This window comes from Babylonia areolata, chromosome 29 (genome assembly GCF_041734735.1).
Source record: "Babylonia areolata isolate BAREFJ2019XMU chromosome 29, ASM4173473v1, whole genome shotgun sequence".
Lineage (NCBI taxonomy): Eukaryota > Metazoa > Mollusca > Gastropoda > Neogastropoda > Buccinidae > Babylonia > Babylonia areolata.
In genome coordinates, this window is record NC_134904.1 from 1,370,443 (window position 1) to 1,389,555 (window position 19,113).

Here is a 19,113-nt window from a genome sequence, read left to right on the forward strand (position 1 = left end):
CCACGTGACTTCCTTTTCCGCTTCGTACCAGAGCAAGGTGGGTTTAGAAACGGGAGAAAGCAAAGAATCGGAAACAAACTGTGCATTTACTAAGTCATCTTAATTTTGACGCATAAATGTAAGTAGCAGAAACATCGTTGTTTATCGATTCAGCCTTTTAATTTGTGTAAATCCAAATCCTTCATGATTATATTGAATGAAATGTATGCCCTGCTTTCGAAGTCCATTGCACATGATCGTGTATTCTCGTTCATTCATGTATTCCTCTTCTTTTTTTCACAGATGGCTCCTACCGCTGGATCAGATGGCAAGGTCGCCAAAAAACCCCGATTGCCACGTAACTATCCTACTGAGGACAAAAAGAAACGCTTGCACCCACGCCAAAAGTTTTTTGGACAACAAAAGCGCAAGCTTCGTGCCAACATCACTCCTGGCACTGTGTTGATTCTCCTTGCCGGTAGACACAAGGGAAAGGTAGGCAGTATTACTTTCTCTTCCCCCTATGCATAGCAAACATAACTAGCAAGCTATTACTTACCGTGCCTACCAACTATGAAAGAAAGTTGATATTGTTGTCATCTTCAGCCCATCGGACATGTATAGTGTGCTCCGTGTTTTCGTTCACATTTTATATATCAGTCTACTGCATGCATTAGGTATTTTCAGGGATACAAATTCATCTGTACGATTTGAAAATAGTGTTTTCAAAATCCCATGTCAGATTTTAAAAAGAATTATTAGCAATTGTTGTGTGTTACATTGCGGAAACCCACCACCTAACCAAACTGGAAAAAGGAAAATATTGGATGGTCAACAGTATCTACATTAGTGATAGGCCTACACTTGCTGCATATCACCATTAAATATAAAAGAAAAGTATTGGATGGACTACAAAATCTGCAATAGTGATACACTTGCTGCATATCTCCATTAAATTTAAAATGAAAGGTTCAGATTCAATAGTAACTTCTTAAGCATTTACCATGGCATGTAAAAGATCAGCCAAGTGGAAACATTCAGATTCAATTTTAAGCAAATGCTTTCGGTTCGTCATGAACTTAACTGTTATTATTGTAATTGATACATGAATCGCATACTCCTTCGAGGTAACAGGTGAATCCGTCATGTGGGTTACAACCGTGTGTGTGTGTATAGGGTGGTGCCTGGGTTTGTATGTTGGTTGAGGGTTGAGCTTAGGTATGTGAGACTGCAAATTGGTGTATGTGCATTTTGTATCTTAATGTGCATTTGCACACCTGTAGTTACACACACGAGTGGTTGTACACGTTTACCTCATTGATTTTATTGAGTATATTTACTTTTTGTTTGTTTTTTTGTTCATTTCGTGCCAGTTGTTTTATACAAACCAGGGGTAGGCTCTTGAGGCATGACCAGGACATTTGGTTTATGAGTCAATGGGGTCATCTACTCCATTTGAGGGGGCAAATATTTTAAATCAGATGTTGTGTAGCATATGTTGGATCAGTAGGCATGCTTTGCCTCATTCATTAAATTGAATCTGAAACAAGCCACGTGGTCTCCTGTTTACCAATATTGGCACAAGAAAGTTCGGGCATTAACACTGTAGTAGGTCTGTACTTCTGTTGACATGGGAGTTGTGAATCAGAAGAAGTCTCATTTAAAATTGAAACCATTGTATATTTTATCAGTCGTGGTATTTAGGTAATGGTGTGTGGAAGTGGACTGGATACCTGCAGTGATGTTCACTGTGTGTGTTGCAGAGAGTGGTGTTCCTGAAGCAGCTGAACTCTGGACTCCTCCTTGTCACAGGTAAACTGCCTTATACAGTATTGTGAAAAATCATCAAACTCCAGAATTCATCTGTTTAAACAACTATGTGTTGTGCCCTTATTCTTTGGTCACACTGATGAAGACTGAACAGACTGGAGAATGAAACAAATCTGACAGTCATTAGGCTTAGCTGAACAGGCTGACTTTCCAAATGTTTCTGACAATGATGTCGCATCATATGTAACGTATGTAAGACCTATGGACACAGATCGTTTTCTTTTCAATCGCTAAAGACATGGAACAAGTTCCCTGATAGCCTACGTCATTCTGATTCCCTCGCATCTTTTAAATCTCATCTGAAAACTCACCTTTTCCCTCAGCAGTAAGTTCAATTGTGGCAGGTCCACTTCCTTTGCGTTAGCTGTGCTTGACTATGTATGTATACATATGTATGTGTACATAACTACATGCATGTATATGAATGTGTATTGTGTGTGCGTGCGTTTATGTAAGTTTGTGCCTGCTTATGTGTGCGTATGTGTTAGGGTAGCTGTTAGATACACATGTATTTTTAAACTGTATGTATGCAGTGTGTGTGTGTGTGTGTGTGTGTAGTCATATTTTAGTGTGTGTATGTAACATAGATGTAATGTTTTATGTTAACAAAGCGCTTTTGTAAAGAACCTAGAGCAGCTTTCTGGATAGTGTGCTATATAAGTATCCATTATTATTATTATATGTGTGTCTTCATTGCTTCTTTCTATCCATGGCTGAGTATTACACAACAGCTAACTGTGTTAAAACTTAAATGTATTGTCAAATGTCATTCAGAATTATATGTCCTGCCAAATATCCTTGTCCCCATTTATGAAGGCGGAGAGAAGGCAAACTATATGTTCAGTAAGTTATCATCTTAGAAGAATGTTGTCTCGTATATATCTTAATTCAAAGACACCATTACCATACTGGATGTTACAGTGGGCTGGAATGATGATTTTTTTTTACCGCCCCAGTCTGATTTTTCTGTGACTGATGGGTAGTTCTGACAGCCCTTGCGTACGAAAAAAAAAAAAAAGTGGATGCACTGTGTGGAATTTTGTTCATGTGTCTTGGCAGCAGAGCCACTGTACTTTTACAATGCTGTTATCCTTGAAATTGTTTTATCCGTTATCGCTGAGACTGAATGTGGCATGATGTTGAGGAGACAGGATGCTTGATGCACTGCTTAACTTGCTCGGCTTTGTGCAGTACAATGTTCTAGTCCCATGTAGGTGAAACAGTAACATGTATTGAAGTAACAGTGGTTTCTCGCCCGGTCTGATCACGGTCAGTCACTGACAGTCATGCCATTAAGTAAACCATTTTATGATGAAAAGAATAAATACTTTACTGCAGAAACAGTCAGAATGCACAACAGTGTGGCATCCATATTTTACATTTTTGTTGTGTCTGTTTCAGGCGTTAATGATGATTATTTACGGCCCTAAACTCATTCAGTCATGGCTGGTTTAGATTTTTTTTTTGATTTTTTTTTTTCCCAAATAAAACTTTGGAACATGGTGTTTAGTCAGCTTGTTTGTTAGATACATGGTTATGTTCACTGGTCTGTCAATGGAATTCTGTCACAGCCGATAACTTTGTCATTCACCTTGTTATGATGTAGGTGCCTAGTGTATGATAGTATGTCTTCAGTTAATGTTGTCTTTATAACATCTGTTTCTGGCTTTGATGATGAATTACTTACCGCCCCAGTCTGATTCTGTCATGACTGATTGGTTTGTCTGATAAAGCTGTGGAGAAAAAAAGAACGTGCATTTTCAAAGCACGGGCTATCACAGTGTATCATTCTTAATTCTTTTAGTTTTGTGATGGGATCTTAATAAATCCCCAAGACCAAGTAAGGCTTCCTTGTTCAGTGGTAGCATTCTAATGTTTTTCATTGTTTTTGTGTGTTTGTGCCTTGCGTATGTTGTTTTGTTGGTGCCACAGTCAGTCATAGAAGACAGTCGCAGAAATGCACTGTTACTAAATTTTTTGTCACAATGTTTGTTGCATCTGTTTCTGGTTTTGATGATGAATTACTTACCGCCCCAGTCTGATTCTGTCATGACTGATTGGTTTGTCTGATAAAGCTCTGGAACGACAACAACAAAAATAGCAAACTAATTTTTATTAGATTTCTGGTTCTTTTATGACTCAATCGTAAGGAATTGTTTTGTCAGTGTCAAGCTTACCACTTAGTCATCTTGTTACACTTGTGACTGAAACATGTTTAGTTGATTGACAGAAGAAAATTACTAAATCTGTTTCTGGAATATTAGTTACATCTGTTTCTGGTTTTGATGATGAATTACTTACCGCCCCAGTCTGATTCTGTCATGACTGATTGGTTTGTCTGATAAAGCTCTTAGTTACATCTGTTTCTGGTTTTGATGATGAATTACTTACCGCCCCAGTCTGATTCTGTCATGACTGATTGGTTTGTCTGATAAAGCTCAGGAACAACAACAACAAAGAATAGCAAACAATAATTTTTATTAGATTTCTGGTTCTTTTATGACAGAATTAGTTTGTCAGTGTCCACTTTTGTCAGTCATCTTGTTACACGTGATAGAAATACGTTTAGTACAGTTACAGAAGAAAATTACTAAATCTGTTTCTGGAATATTAGTTACATCTGTTTCTGGCTTTGATGATGAATTACTTACCGCCCCAGTCTGATTCTGTCATGACTGATTGGTTTGTCTGATAGAGCTCTGAATCAAGAATTTTTTTTAATTTTTTTTTAAATGCAGTTTTCTTTGTGTCTTGGTTCTTTGTGCCTAGATCTGGAGAAAACTTCTCAACACCAAGAAGAGGTGCTTCTGGTCTGTTTTGCAATGTGTGTTTTTGTGTGCTTTGATATTTTGAAGTCTTGTTTTACCTTGTTTTTGCGTGTTTTTGTATGTTGAACTGTTTGATCAGTGTCATATGCTATTGTTAGTTCTTGATTTACACCAGCACCAGTGTAACAGTGTGTCTACTGTCCATGCACTGGGTCTGTTCTGGCTTTGATGATGAATTACTTACCGCCCCAGTCTGATTCTGTTATGACTGATTGGTTTGTCTGATAAAGCTGTGGAACAGAAACATGTTTGACATCAGGAGATGGAATTCTGTAAAAGAAGTACTGTGGTTATGATTGATAACTAATTGTTGTCAGTGAAAGTGTGTGGTAAGAACCTGGGCCCAGCAAGCTGACCTTGTTGACAGAAAGGTTTGTGTTGTGATGTGTAAAGGGAGGTTTGTGTTGTGATGTGCTGTGCAGGCCCCTACCACCTGAACGGCTGCCCTCTGAGGCGCATCAACCAGGCGTACGTCATCTCCACCAAAACCAAGTTGGACATCAAGGGCCTGAAGATCCCTGACCGCCTCAACGACGAGTACTTCCGCAGACAGAAGCTGCGCAAACCCAAGCACACAGAGGGCGAGATCTTTGACACAAAGAAGGAGGTGGGTACAGGCCCTGCACGTACATAGCCTGGCATTGTGTCGTATTTCTGCATTACCTTATGGCAAACATGAATATCAGGTCTCTTAACCTGTCACTGTGTCATACTTCTGCCTTACTTTTTGGCGTCATGGGTGCCAAAACCTGTGCTCAACCTCTCAGTGTGACATACTTCTCTTCTACCTTTAGAAAAACATGCTGACAGTGCGTGTACAAAAAAACCCAATGGTCAAGCAGTCCTTGGAAAGCACATGATGAGATACCATGATGGACTAGAGTCGCTGACACACTGCTGATCGATTCATATGGTTTTCTGAGTGGCTTTCCTTATTTTTGTTCACTTGAGAACTGTTTGCATAGGTGAATGTTGGTCTTAACTTACCCTGACCTGACCTACAGATGTTACAATGAAAAACAAAGAGTGGGTTTGATTGTCTTTGGGATAGTTTTCTTTACATTTTCAACTGTTGAGAAGTAAGTATATAGCAGTTTTCAACTTTATTTGATAGTGTTGTGAGAGGTTTATTGCTTCTGTCATTTCCTGTAGGTTTTTTTGTTTTTTGTTTTTGTTGTTGTTTTTTTTTATTGGATTGCTGAGAGTTGTGTAGCGTATGAAAAATGTGAAGCTGGAGCAGCAGGTTTATGCAGCCTCATGTTTAGAGAATGGTAGCTGACTGGTGGTAGTGTTACTTAGAAATGAGAGATGTCTGTTATCACTTTTAGATTGAAATTCCCTCTGCTCATAAGGTCACTCCCATTCTCAGTTCTTGCAGCAGCATTTATCTTCATGCTGAGGTGTAGTGGAAGTCCAGCCATAAAGCATTGGCTCTAATCACCATTTGCATGTCTGACTTGTCACATTCCTGCAGTTCAGATATGCAGTTGAATGTATTCATCCATTTGGAGGTGGGGGGGTGGTATCCTGTTTTGACAGTTAATTTGGATGGAGGTGTTGACATGATGAGCTCACCAGGCTAGAGTCTCTGACTCCTGATGTATACAAAGGTTTGCTGATCAACACTTCTGTCAAATAGAGGTCTGACCTCTGTTCTGGTGTTCTTGTTGATGCTTACAGCGTGGTTAAGAAATTGGGCTGTGTTACACAGTACAGATCTGTTTTGAGTGTCAAGGAAAGTCTGAGCCTTTGGAACTGGTGCTATTTTGTTTGTTTTGATGCCACATTCTCTAAAGGCCAGACAGGACATTTTCGAACTTGAGTCGGAAATTAGAAGACTTGGGAATGGCAATTTCTTATGACTTTATTTCTTGGCTTTTGTGTTAGCTCTTTCAAACTGAAACAGAAATCGGGGAATCTGACCCCAAAAATGATTGTTGTGAGGAAAAGCAGTATCTTCTAATACTGTTAGAGAAGTTTGTGTATTTGTTGTGGCCATCTACATATGCTGCATGTTTCTTCCATGTGTGAGGCCATTTGGGAAGGGGCTGGAGCACAGTGAAGGGGGAGGGGGGGTGTGGACAGTGTAGAGAGAATTGTAAGTAATCAGTGGAAAGCACATGATGAGATACCATTATGGACTAGAGTCGCTGACACACTGCTGATCGATTCATATGGTTTTCTGAGTGGCTTTCCTTATTTTTGTTCACTTGAGAACTGTTTACATAGGTGAATGTTGGTCTCCACATATCCTGTCATGATATGTTGACATTCCTTTCCTAAAGAAGATGGTTGCACTAAATAGGTGGGTTGGAAGAACGCCAGACAATCGACAGACAGAAAATACAAAAAAAAAACTTAGATGTATGAAGAGCACAAGAACAGGAGTCATAATGGTTGCCGGAAAAAGAGGGCGCCAGCCAGCGGGACAAAAAGGAGGTTACCTACTTCCGGTAGGTTATCAGCCGTAGTTTCGTTTTCTCCGCATAGGTGGATAGTAGTTTGTACAGGACAGGAATGTCAGACCCCTGCCAGAGTCTGCACTAGTTGGGTCACGATAAATATGTTATTTAAACGTAATTTTAGATAGAAAATTTCCCTTTGGTTGTCTTGGATATTTTTTTCTTTTGAATTGTTTAAGCGTTGAGAAGTAAGCATGTAACTGTTTTCAGCTTTATGTAATAGTATTGTGAGAGGTTTGTTGCTTTTGTAATTTCCTGTTTTAGTCATTTGTGAGGCTGCTGAGTTACTATGTGACAAAAGCTGGAGCAGTAGGTTTACATTGCCTGAGGTTCAGGGAGAGGTAACTGAATGGAGGTACTGTTACTCAGAAATAGAATTGACAGATGTTTCTGTACAAGTCCAGCCATGAAATACTGGCAGTGGGCACTTCTTGCATGCCAGGCTGTCGCATCCCTGTAGGTCAAGTGCTTTCTGTTGCATGCATTCATCCATTTGGAAATGGGAGGGAGAGATTCTGCGTCTTGACTGTTGTTTTGGATGGAAGTGTTGACATGATGAACTCACCAGGCTAGAGTCTCTGACTCCTGATGCATACAAAGGTTTGCTGATCAACACTCCTGTTACATGCTAGTTCGGGGTCTACCTTCAGTCCTGCTGCTGTTCTTGTTAATACTTTCAGGATGATTGAGAAATTGGGCTGGCTTAGCCTTACGCAGCACAGATCTGTTTTGAGTGTCAGGGAAATCCTGAGCCTTTAGAATTCAGTTGCATTTTGTTTCCTTTTAATGCCACATTCTGTGAGCCAGACAGGACATTTTCAGACTCGAGTCTGAAATCAGAAGAAAGACTTGAAAGTGGCAATTTCTTATATTTCTTGACTTTTGTGTTAGCTCTTTCAGACTGAAACAGAAATCGGGGAATCTGACCCCAGAAAATGATTGTGTACAAGTAAAGCCAAGAGTGGGAAAAGTGATATCTGCTAACACTGTTAGAAAGGTTTACGTATTTGTTGTGGCCATCTACATATGCTGCATGTTTCTTCCATGTGTGAGGCCATTTGGGAAGGGGGTGGAGCACAGTGAAGGGGGAGGGGGGTGCGTGGACAGTGTAGAGAGAATTGTAAGTAATCAGTGGAAAGCACATGATGAGATACCATTATGGACTAGAGTCGCTGACACACTGCTGATCGATTCATATGGTTTTCTGAGTGGCTTTCCTTCCTTGAACACACAGTTCAGTCAGCTCAACAACAGCAATGCAAGTAGTCAATAGTGATTGTTTGAATAAACCACTTTTTTGCTGGCTATTCTTTTCCTTTGTTTTCTGAGAAGTTTGTTTGCTAAGGGCCCAAGAAAAAAATGTTCAACTGGATTAGGCCTTCTGTATCTCGACTTGCTCAAGTGTTTGAAATTATATGAATGGAGAGATGTAAGAGATAATTGCAGTCAGTAATGTCCATGTTTTTCAGTCATGGTAGTTTCTGTTGTTTCTGGTTATGCTGTTGTGCCATACATGGTGGCTTGTCCTGGGAGAATTGTTTACATTATTTGTGTTGGACCTCTGAAACTGACAGCATAGTGGCACTGGCTTTGTGTGTGGGAGAGGATGTGTTCATTTAAATAGTGAAAATAGATTTTCCCTGCATTGTAGGCTGAAGTACTTACCATCTTTTTTCTCTCTTCTTTTTTTGGGTAGGAGTTGGGGGGTGACTTTACCAGTACCTTTTAGTTTATTGGTAACTTCACACATTCTCTGTCAGGTTTGAGCAGGCTGAAGAGACTTTCAGGGAGATGGAGTGGCATGTCAGTGAGAATGCAAGGAGTTCACTTGCTTCTGCGAAGAAAGAGCCTAGTTATGATAATGTAAGGTCTTGAGTGAAGCGGGTGTGGAATGATGATATTCCATGAATGGACTAGAGTCGCTGACTCCTGATGTATTCATATGGCTTTCTGACCACCACCAGCTGAGTGAGAGTTGGAACATGGTAGTTGGCATGGAAAATGTTTCTGATTGTCCACCCTTATCCCAGCCCTCTCGTCTGTCCATAAAACTGACGTCTTTCTGAATTGGCTCCTCCCCCCTTTCCATCCACAGATTATCTTGTGTTCTATCTACATGTATTGATAAGTTTTGTCTTTCATTCCTTTGGTTATGTGTTGTGCATACACATAGATTGTGAGTGAAGGCTGTTTGGTTTGTCAGTGGGCAAGGTCCATTACTGTACAAATGCGTCATTTTATTGTATTATTTGTTGCGTGTGTTCAGGTGTACACAGTGTCTGAGGAGCGCAAACAGGACCAGGCAGAGGTGGACAAACAGCTGTTGGACGTGATCCGCACCAACCCCGAGAAAAAGATGCTGTTTGGCTATCTGGGGGCCATGTTCTCCCTCAACAACAAACAGTACCCTCACCTCATGCAGTTCTGAGTGCTTGGATTCTGTGTGTTGGTCCTCTGTCAATAAATATGTCAAGTGAGACCGCTGTGTTGAGTGTCGTGTGTTGAGTGAGGGTCACTGTGCCTGTGTGAATGATCACAAAGTGGGTGTGGCATGGTGGTGGTGTACACATGACGTCAGTCATAACCTGCATGACACACATAAATATTCCTCAGATCCTGTCTGGCCTCAAATCAGCTTGCATAGTGAAATTGGTGCCAATTTTATTTAGCACCTAACATCATTCCTCTGACATAACGTATTATTTTACTTTTAAGGATATATTTAGATGGAATATTTCACTACTGTGCTTTCACAGAAACTTTATGTTTATATATTTTTTATTGTTTCTTATGTCCGGGTATCCAAACATGAAATTACAGCACAGGAAAAAGACAAAATTTATTATTAAAACCATCACTTAGACATCAATAGAAATTTTGACATAACATATATAAGGCGTAATTTCAAACCGTAAAGAGCAAACACATAGAAAACGAAATATAAAATGAAAACAAAATATATTTAGAAACACATCGAAAACAAAATATATTTAGAAATGGATAAAAAGCTGGTTCATAGTCCGTGGGTGTGGTCATCTGAACATTCTCCCTACACCTTGTTCATTGCACATAATGTTGGACTCTTGGACAGGGGAAGGATTTCAAGATGAATTCAGCCTCAACATCTGGAGTATCCAACAGTACACGCCAATGAGAAAGGTGGAAGAATGGTAAAGACACTTGTCTGCCAATCCAGTGAGGGTCAGGGTTTGAATCCTGCTCTCTTAAATTTGACTGAAAAATCAAACGACGTCTAGTTGTACAGATAAGATGATTAACTGAGGTCCATGTGCAGCACATTATTGGCTCATTGAAAAACCGATGGCAATGAGATAGTTGTTCTATGGCAAAATTCTGTAGAAGACATCCACTCTGATAGGTACACTAACACATGATGTGCATGCACTCAAAGCCAAAACGCATTGGGTCATGCTGCTGTCATCTGCCTAGCACATGTGTAGCGTATATGGATTTGTCTGAATGCAGTGGTGCCTCAGAAAGAAACTGAAATTGAAAAAAATGATACTGCAGGAACAGTGTGAATGTGCTGGTGCCGCCGTCATGGTGACCACAGCTGTGCTCAATTTACTCTGTGCCCAGGTCCACCGCCAGTGTGTGTGGTGTACCTTACATGGTGCTGCAAATCTTGACTTGTGAATATCTCCAATATTCCAAAGTTTCAAACAGTTTGTACTGAATAGGCATGACAAATCCCTGAAAGAATGGTCATTGTCTGCGATGAGGTCAACTACGCTGAACAGCATCGGTGGGAGAATTTCTGAACTGATTTCCAAATTGACATGTCCAAAATTAAATCCATCACTTGTTTTAGTATTTGAGAAGTGTTTAACAGAAACCATGGGTGCATGTGGGTGGGTGGGTGTTTAACATGGCATCAAGAGAGGGAGTATTTCAGTCACCTTGGGTGTGGGTGTCTACATAAAATGACATCAAGAGGAGTATTTCAGTCACTGTGGGTGTGTTTGTAACATGGCATCAAGGAGTATTTCAGCACCATGGATGTGGGTGTTTATGTAACATGGCATCAAGAGTGGGAATATTTCACATTGGGTGTGTAACATGGCATCAAGAGAGTATTTCAGTAACTGTGGGTGTGTTTGTAACATGGCATCAAGGAGTATTTCAGCACCATGGATGTGGGTGTTTATGTAACATGGCATCAAGAGTGGGAATATTTCACATTGGGTGTGTAACATGGCATCAAGAGGGAGTATTTCAGTCACTGTGGGTGTGTTTGTAACATGGCATCAAGGAGTATTTCAGCACCATGGATGTGGGTGTTTATGTAACATGGCATCAAGAGTGGGAATATTTCACATTGGGTGTGTAACATGGCATCAAGAGGGAGTATTTCAGTCACTGTGGGTGTGTTTGTAGCATGGCATCAAGGAGTATTAGTCACCTTGGCTGTGGGTGTGTTTGTAACATGGCACTGAGAGAATATTTCAGTGACTTTGGGTCATGTAAGGGGGTGAGTGTCTGAATTCTGATTTCAGGCAATTTAATATAACTAAGGGGATTCAGGAAAAGCAGGTTGATTGAAAAAATAATGTGACAGAAGACCTTCCGGTGACATTAAAGGTTGGAGAAAAAAAAACAACCAGATAGATATTACACTGGCTAAAATCCGTCAGAATGCAACCAGTCTGGCAGGAAAAAATCAGTCTGAAAATGTTGGATCTGATATGCATCCATGAATTCTGTGCCCAAAGAACTCAAAGTTAGAACCGATTCCCAAATCCAGTCCAGCTGACCACAACAGGACCACTTGAACCTGACAAAAGATTTCTATAATTGGGTTCACAGCCAGCAGCACCTCACAACACTTACTGCTCACTATGCCTTCTGGTATGCAGGGCAGCAACACAGAACCGCCACTCGTCTGTTTTGGGCAAGTCTGAGTGGCACTTCGACTGTTCTGTCGGGTGTTCTTTGGCCTTCCTCTCTGGTGTCCTGTGAAAGGCTATGCGGGTGATGTTACCCAACTCTCTTTACATGTGCGCAATCCATTTCCACTGCCTTGTCATCATGAGGGTCTCTTCACTGCATTGCTAGTTACTTGGAGAGGGTATTGGCCGAGATTCACAGGATTCTTCAGAGGCTGTTCGTGTTGAAGATTGACAACTTCATATGATTACTGTCATCCTCACAGCAGAATTCTGAGCCATACAGCAATGTGGAAAGTGAGCAGCAAACCATTTTCAGCTGGGTGTTGGTGCTGTACTAGGTGGATCTCCAGAAGCTGTTGAGCATACTGAAAGTGATTGTGGCCTTGCTGAGGCATCTTTTGATGTCACTGCCTGCTCCCCATCATGCCAAGGCGCACCAAGTTGTGGGTACATCTGCTCTGTTCACTTGGATTGGTCAGCTGCTCACAATGCCCTTTTTTTCTTTTTTTATACAATGTACACAAACCTGGCTCCTTTTTTTTTAATGTACAAGTGACATCACATAAAGCTTTCTCAGCCCAACAAAAAAAACATAACACAAACAAAATACAACAACCTTTCTCACCAATCAAAAAGACACCACACCAACCTTTCTCACCCAATACAAAACACACCAACCTTCCTCACCAAAAACACAAACCTTTCTCACCCAATACAAAACACCAACCTTTCGCACCAAAAACACACCAACCTTTCTCACCTAATACAAAACACATCAACCTTTCTCGCTCAATACAAAACACACCAACCTTTCTCACCAAAAACACAAAAAAACTTCCTCACCAAACAAAACAAACCTTTCTCACCCAACACAACATGGGATAAGGACAATGATTTATTCAAACCGTCATTACCAGACAAAATCCACTGCATCAAACAGGGATGCAAACCATCGCCAGTTGTTCCCAAACATAGGCACAACATCATCAGCACAACGCCAGCTGTTTCCCAACACACAGACCATGAGCAATGCCTCACAAACCAAGCCACACTCATGTCACACACTCCCACTGTGCACGTCACGATCTGCATCTCCATGTTCTCTGTAATGCAGCCTCCCAGCCACACACACCAGTGCATGATGGGAAGGGAAGGGAGGTAAGAGGGTGGAAGGAACTAGTTCCGCTCCCTGTAGTGGTCACGGTCTCCCCGGTTGTAGTTGTCACGGTCTCTGTAGTTGTCGCGATCTCTGTAGTTGTCCCTGTCGCGATAGTTGTCCCGGTCCCGGTAGTTGTCCCTGTCCCGGTTGTAGTTGCGGTTCCTATCGTAGCGCTGGTTATCCCGCCGGTCGTTTCTGCGGCCTGCAAGCAGCACACATGAGAACGTGCAGTCAACACACACTACAATCACTCAACAGTTGCTTTGGTTTTCACATCTTCACACGAAGAAATGGTACGTGAAGCTTTCGTTTGTTTTATTCCTAACAAAAGCAGATTATAATTAAACTGAAATTGTTTTCCTACAATAACATTTTTATCGTACAATTTTACCATGACCCACTGGTGCAGACTTGGAGTAGGGGTCTGATTCCCCGTCTGAAAGCAGCAGCAGCTAGTGACCTCCCTTAGTATATTACCTCCCTTCCTTGTGCCCCTGCAGCACCCTCTTTGAAAAATCTGGGTTTATTTATCAGGAATAAACATGTAACTTGAGCCCCACTATCCCCTCCAAATGAATGTGAAAAATATATTTCTTGATTGTGTAAGGTCTGATAGATGCAAGTGGACAGAGTAAAAAGCACACAAGCACAGTTCTCATTTTGTGTCATACACCTGAACAGGGGCCAGCCACCACAGAACAGGTTTCTCTCTCTTTGTGCACAAACACTACTTTCTGTTGTTCCAGGGGCAGCCTGGCCCAACAGCAATGTTTCCCTATCCACCAAGTTGGTCAAAGTAAGCAAGTAGGTTTGCTGAGGACCTGGGGACTCTGACCCTAAACACTATCTATACTGATCCCCCATACAACACCTTTTTTCATACTGCTGTTCTACCTTGTACAGACGGGGCAGCAAAGGACACAAGTTAAAGCAAAAATGACTCCTTCACACATGATCCAAGCAGTGACAGCAGAAGGAAGGTGAGAAGAAACCCATACACACCTTGGAACTTGTTCCCTCCCCAGTTCTGGTTCTGCTGGTAGTTCTGAGTGTCTGCAAAACACAAGGTGATCCAACCGTTACTTCTACACTTATACTAGTAACCATCCTCAATCTACAAACATTCCTGACACAACTTAGGTGTACTCTGATAGCTTTAACTCTATCTGATATATATAACATATACATACACCACGTAATAAACAGAACCTGACACAACTTGGGTGTACTTAAAAGCATTAACAGCATCAAGAAGTCTTTAAATGGTATACACATACACCACATCACAAAGATGACCAAAGAGCAAGGTTAGTACAGAAATTATAGTGAAGAATCACAGTTTGCTCACTGCTGAAGTGGGGAAGTGTTATTTTATAAGTTTCTGGTTGGGGTTTTTAGCTTGAAAAATGTTGACTATGCAGTTGAAAGGATGTTGTGAATACTAAGTGACCAAACTACTCTAGGTACATTATCACAACTGGTCTTCCATTTATCTTTTCACAAAAAAGTGATACAATACGGTGTGCATACAGAAAATGACTGTGTGTTTAAAATACCAGATATCAGAAAGAAAAAAAATCTGAGCTTACCCTAATTCCATTTTCTACTTTTGGATAAAAGTATATGATATATCATTGATAAAAAATGTGTTCCTTCTGTTTTCTTTTTGTTGATAAGCGTTCGTTAATGAATATGGTATGTATATTCTAGATGTTACTATATTTACAAGCTTTTTAAACACACTGCTGCTTAGGTCAAAATCAAAATTTATTATAACACATCAAAATTTAATATAAAACTCTCTGAACAACATTTCATATTTGAAAAGAAAAAAAATCACTCTCACTCTTTTACACACACACACACACACATACACACACACACACATACACACGCACACATACACACACACACATACACACACACACATACACACACACACACACGCACACATACACGCACACACGCACACACGCACACACACACACGCACACACACACGCAAACACACAAACATATAGGCTTCTGAAATAAAATGAGCATCCAGCTGAAGAACACAAGGCTGAGAGACTGTTTTTTCCACACACAATCTCATCATGACACCAGTGATCCACCATCTCACAATATTTTCTTGCGACCGCAAGGAAGCAGTACAAATCTCCATTTACTCAAGCATACACACACACTTTACGGTAACAAATACTTATCTAGAAAAAATAATAACAACAGTAATAATAATGAATCATTTTTATGTTGTGCATAATCTTGATGAATGCAACTCATTGCACCAAACACTCTCCACTCACACATTCATGCTCTACCACCACATAGTAACAACCATTCTCCGAAACACAGTCTGTAACATAACTAATTGGATGCAAGGCAAAATATATTTGTCTTGAGACTGATTTTATATTCACTCAGTGTCAAACTGTTACACAGACAGGATGGTAGCAAGTTACAAATTTCAGGAGCAGTGAAACTAAAACCATGTTCCATAACTGTCTTCATTTTACATTTTGGAAGATCTAAGAGCTTTTCACTGGAAGAATAAAGAGAACAGTTAACAAAATATAGAAAGTAGATATGTAACTGGCTCTCTGCCTCAGAGACATTTCGTACGGCCCATTACTGTCTTTGAAGGGTTTACATTGTTCTCCAACTTAATAGGAAATTTTCTTCTCTTTATTCATCTTTGCAATTAATCTGAAAATGAATAAATAACTAAATAAAACACAGACGGGTTGTTAAGTTGTTTCCTGTACTTGTTTTCCTCCACCATCATGTTGTATATACACACACATTTATATACAGACACAACAGACCCAATCCCCTACACAAAGAGGTGACCCAGAACAGAACGACGAAAGCACAACTGGGTGGACAGCCACAATTCAGGCCCAGGAACATGGATAGGACAAAGGGAAGGAAGACACTGTACACACAGTGGACACATCACATCACCAATTAATAGCTGGACAGCCACAGAATAGACCAATGAACATGAACAGGATAAAGGGAAGACACTATTGGACACCTCACACCATCACTGACTGGACAGCCACAATACAGGCCCAGGAACATGGATAGGGCAAACAGTGGACACCTCACACCATCACTGACTGGACAGCCACAATACAGGCCCAGGAACATGGATAGGGCAAACAGTGGACACCTCACACCATCACTGGCTGGACAGCCACAATACAGGCCCAGGAACATGGATAGGGCAAACAGTGGACACCTCACACCATCACTGGCTGGACAGCCACAATACAGGCCTAGGAACATGGATAGGGCAAACAGTGGACACCTCACACCATCACTGGCTGGACAGCCACAATACAGGCCCAGGAACATGGATAGGGCAAACTGTGGACACCTCACACCATCACTGCCTGGACAGCCACAATTCAGGCCCAGGAACATGGATAGGGCAAACAGTGGACACCTCACACCATCACTGGCTGGACAGCCACAATACAGGCCCAGGAACATGGATAGGGCAAACAGTGGACACCTCACACCATCACTGGCTGGACAGCCACAATACAGGCCCAGGAACATGGATAGGGCAAACAGTGGACACCTCACACCATCACTGGCTGGACAGCCACAATACAGGCCTAGGAACATGGATAGGGCAAACAGTGGACACCTCACACCATCACTGGCTGGACAGCCACAATACAGGCCCAGGAACATGGATAGGGCAAACTGTGGACACCTCACACCATCACTGCCTGGACAGCCACAATTCAGGCCCAGGAACATGGATAGGGCAAACAGTGGACACCTCACACCATCACTGGCTGGACAGCCACAATACAGGCCCAGGAACATGGATAGGGCAAACAGTGGACACCTCACACCATCACTGGCTGGACAGCCACAATACAGGCCCAGGAACATGGATAGGGCAAACAGTGGACACCTCACACCACAGCTGGCTGTACAGCCAAAGAACGGGCCAAAGAACATGGACCATCCAACTTTTATCTTCTGCTCTGTGTTCTTGTTCTTTTTTTCCCACTCTTTTTTCAACCAAAATCTGATTACACCAAACCCATACATGCCAAAAGGGGAATATATGTTTGCAGGAAAAAGAACAACACTGTAGTACACACAGACACACACACACAGTCAACATCCACCAGGGAAGAGGGGGACAGGTGGGACACAGAACAAAATCTTTTCCCCACAACCACAAGCCAGCCATGCCCCCAAAACCCGACCCAACCAGAGCCAGCCACCCGTGTGTGTCTGTCTGGCTTACCACCACATGATTAGAAAACATTCTCTGTTGGACACAATGCCATGCATCACTGTCAGTAGCTTCACCATGTTAGTCACCTCAAACACATGATTTGAACACATTCTGTCACACACCCGTCACTGTCAGAACCATGTAAGTCAAGTCATACACATGATCTGAACACATTCTATCCCACATTGTCAGCAACTTTACCATGTTAGTCATATGAAGCAGAAAAATGCAAAAGAAAAACAAACACACAAATAATTCCAGACCAAAAAGGCAATGCTAAAATGAAAAAAAAAGCCCAAACAAACAAACAAAAAACAACAACACAACAGATAATAAAGAAAATTGTGGAAAAGAATAAAAAAAAGAAAGAGTTAAGAAAATGCTACAAGAAAATACAACAACAAAAAACAACAAAAACTGGACTATGAAGAAACTGCTACAGATCCCGCACCCAACAACAAAAAAAGAAAACAAAGAAAAAATGCTTTTAGAATGACATCATGCTTAAACCAAAAGAAAATAAAAAGGAAAAAAAAGGAGTCTGAAAAAATACAGCAAACCCTCATCAGCAAACACAAACAAACACAACATTAACACACACTCCCAACACAACACACAAACACACCACAGTCAAACACAAACAACAACACACACACAAGCAACACAAAAACACACCCCATAACACACACACCAAACACAATTCACACAATAACAAGCAACACACACACATAAAACAACACACATAGCACACTACAATACACACATAACCAAATCAAAACATCCACCGACACCAGTCCACAAAACAATAACCCCCATTAACACCACAGCCTCACAACAAATCCCCCCCCCCCCCCAGGTGTATGCCTGTCCTTTGACTCCACATCAGCACACAGACAAGACCCCCCCCTCCCCCCTAACCCCCCTTTCCCGCCCCCCAGCACTTACTTTTCTGGAAGTAGAAGTTCCCCTGCTTGACCTCCATGATGCGCTCGTTGTTCTCCACATGGGAGGCCACTTTCTCCGCCAGCTGCAAGGCCAGCGACTGAAGACGGGTCGGCTCTGTGCGGTGCATCGACAGCATCTGGGTCGGCTCGTCCAGTGACGCCTGGGGGAGGAGGGGGTGTGGGGGGGGGGAGGGACAGCATGAGTTAATATTCCATTTCTTTTCTAGTGTAGTGTCGTGTCATGTAGTGGTTAGGGTAGGATAGGGCAGGGTAGGGCTAGGCTGGATAGTGTAGTGTCGTGTCATGTAGTGGGTAGGGTAGGGTAGGGCAGGGTAGGGCTAGGCTGGATAGTGTAGTGTCGTGTCATGTAGTGGGTAGGGTAGGGTAGGGCAGGGTAGGGCTAGGCTGGATAGTGTAGTGTCGTGTCATGTAGTGGTTAGGGTAGGATAGGGCAGGGTAGGGCTAGGCTGGATAGTGTAGTGTAGTGTAGTGTAGTGTAGTGTTGTGTAGTGTAGTGTAGTGGTTAGGGTAGTGTAGTGTGGTGGTGTAAGAATGCAGCTCAACCTTTCATACCCTTTCTAGTACAGTGTGCTGTGATGTGATGTGTTGTGTTGCATTGCATTGCATTGTATTACATTGCTTTGCAATGTAGTGTAGTGCAGTGCAGTGTAGTGTGGTGATGTGGTTAGTGTAGTGTAGTGTAGTGTAGTGTAGTGTAGTGTAGTGTAGTATAGT

At 41.7% G+C, this 19,113-nt stretch overlaps 2 protein-coding genes and 7 non-coding genes across 9 annotated transcripts in view; 8 read left to right on the forward strand and 1 right to left on the reverse strand.

Annotated features, from left to right (window-relative positions):
• Positions 1-22: 22 nt before the first annotated feature.
• LOC143302272 (large ribosomal subunit protein eL6-like) lies at positions 23-9,578 on the forward strand. Its single transcript, XM_076616869.1, has 5 exons — positions 23-118; positions 283-474; positions 1,743-1,791; positions 5,060-5,244; positions 9,366-9,578. Exons 2-5 carry the CDS (start codon positions 283-285, stop codon positions 9,525-9,527), a joined length of 588 nt encoding a protein of 195 aa, XP_076472984.1. The 5' UTR covers positions 23-118; the 3' UTR covers positions 9,528-9,578.
• Positions 2,733-2,803, forward strand: LOC143275114 (small nucleolar RNA SNORD31). The gene has a single exon (XR_013053366.1). It is a non-coding gene; the product is annotated as a small nucleolar RNA SNORD31 (small nucleolar RNA).
• Positions 3,476-3,543, forward strand: LOC143275115 (small nucleolar RNA SNORD31). The gene has a single exon (XR_013053367.1). It is a non-coding gene; the product is annotated as a small nucleolar RNA SNORD31 (small nucleolar RNA).
• LOC143275116 (small nucleolar RNA SNORD31) lies at positions 3,817-3,885 on the forward strand. Its single transcript, XR_013053368.1, has one exon. It is a non-coding gene; the product is annotated as a small nucleolar RNA SNORD31 (small nucleolar RNA).
• Positions 4,089-4,157, forward strand: LOC143275118 (small nucleolar RNA SNORD31). The gene has a single exon (XR_013053370.1). It is a non-coding gene; the product is annotated as a small nucleolar RNA SNORD31 (small nucleolar RNA).
• LOC143275119 (small nucleolar RNA SNORD31) lies at positions 4,179-4,247 on the forward strand. Its single transcript, XR_013053371.1, has one exon. It is a non-coding gene; the product is annotated as a small nucleolar RNA SNORD31 (small nucleolar RNA).
• Positions 4,438-4,506, forward strand: LOC143275120 (small nucleolar RNA SNORD31). The gene has a single exon (XR_013053372.1). It is a non-coding gene; the product is annotated as a small nucleolar RNA SNORD31 (small nucleolar RNA).
• Positions 4,801-4,868, forward strand: LOC143275113 (small nucleolar RNA SNORD31). Its single transcript, XR_013053365.1, has one exon. It is a non-coding gene; the product is annotated as a small nucleolar RNA SNORD31 (small nucleolar RNA).
• A 3,313-nt stretch (positions 9,579-12,891) lies between the features above and the next one.
• The window catches only part of LOC143302270 (eukaryotic translation initiation factor 3 subunit C-like), a 35,917-nt gene continuing 29,695 nt past the window's right edge, over positions 12,892-19,113 (reverse strand). The window contains exons 20-22 of the mRNA XM_076616864.1: positions 18,380-18,539; positions 14,171-14,221; positions 12,892-13,370 (exon numbers count right to left, since the gene is read on the reverse strand). Coding sequence (XP_076472979.1) covers positions 13,186-13,370; positions 14,171-14,221; positions 18,380-18,539 — 396 coding nt within the window. The 3' untranslated portion in view covers positions 12,892-13,185. The remainder of the gene's footprint in view (positions 13,371-14,170; positions 14,222-18,379; positions 18,540-19,113) is intronic.

Excerpts from the sequence above, each read along its gene's own strand:
- LOC143302272 (XM_076616869.1), top strand. The coding sequence starts at position 283 with ATGGCTCCTACCGCTGGATCAGATGGCAAGGTCGCCAAAAAACCCCGA. Across the intron at positions 475-1,742 it reads CCGGTAGACACAAGGGAAAG|AGAGTGGTGTTCCTGAAGCA; the intron begins GTAGGCAGTATT and ends TGTGTGTTGCAG. Across the intron at positions 1,792-5,059 it reads TGGACTCCTCCTTGTCACAG|GCCCCTACCACCTGAACGGC; the intron begins GTAAACTGCCTT and ends TGTGCTGTGCAG.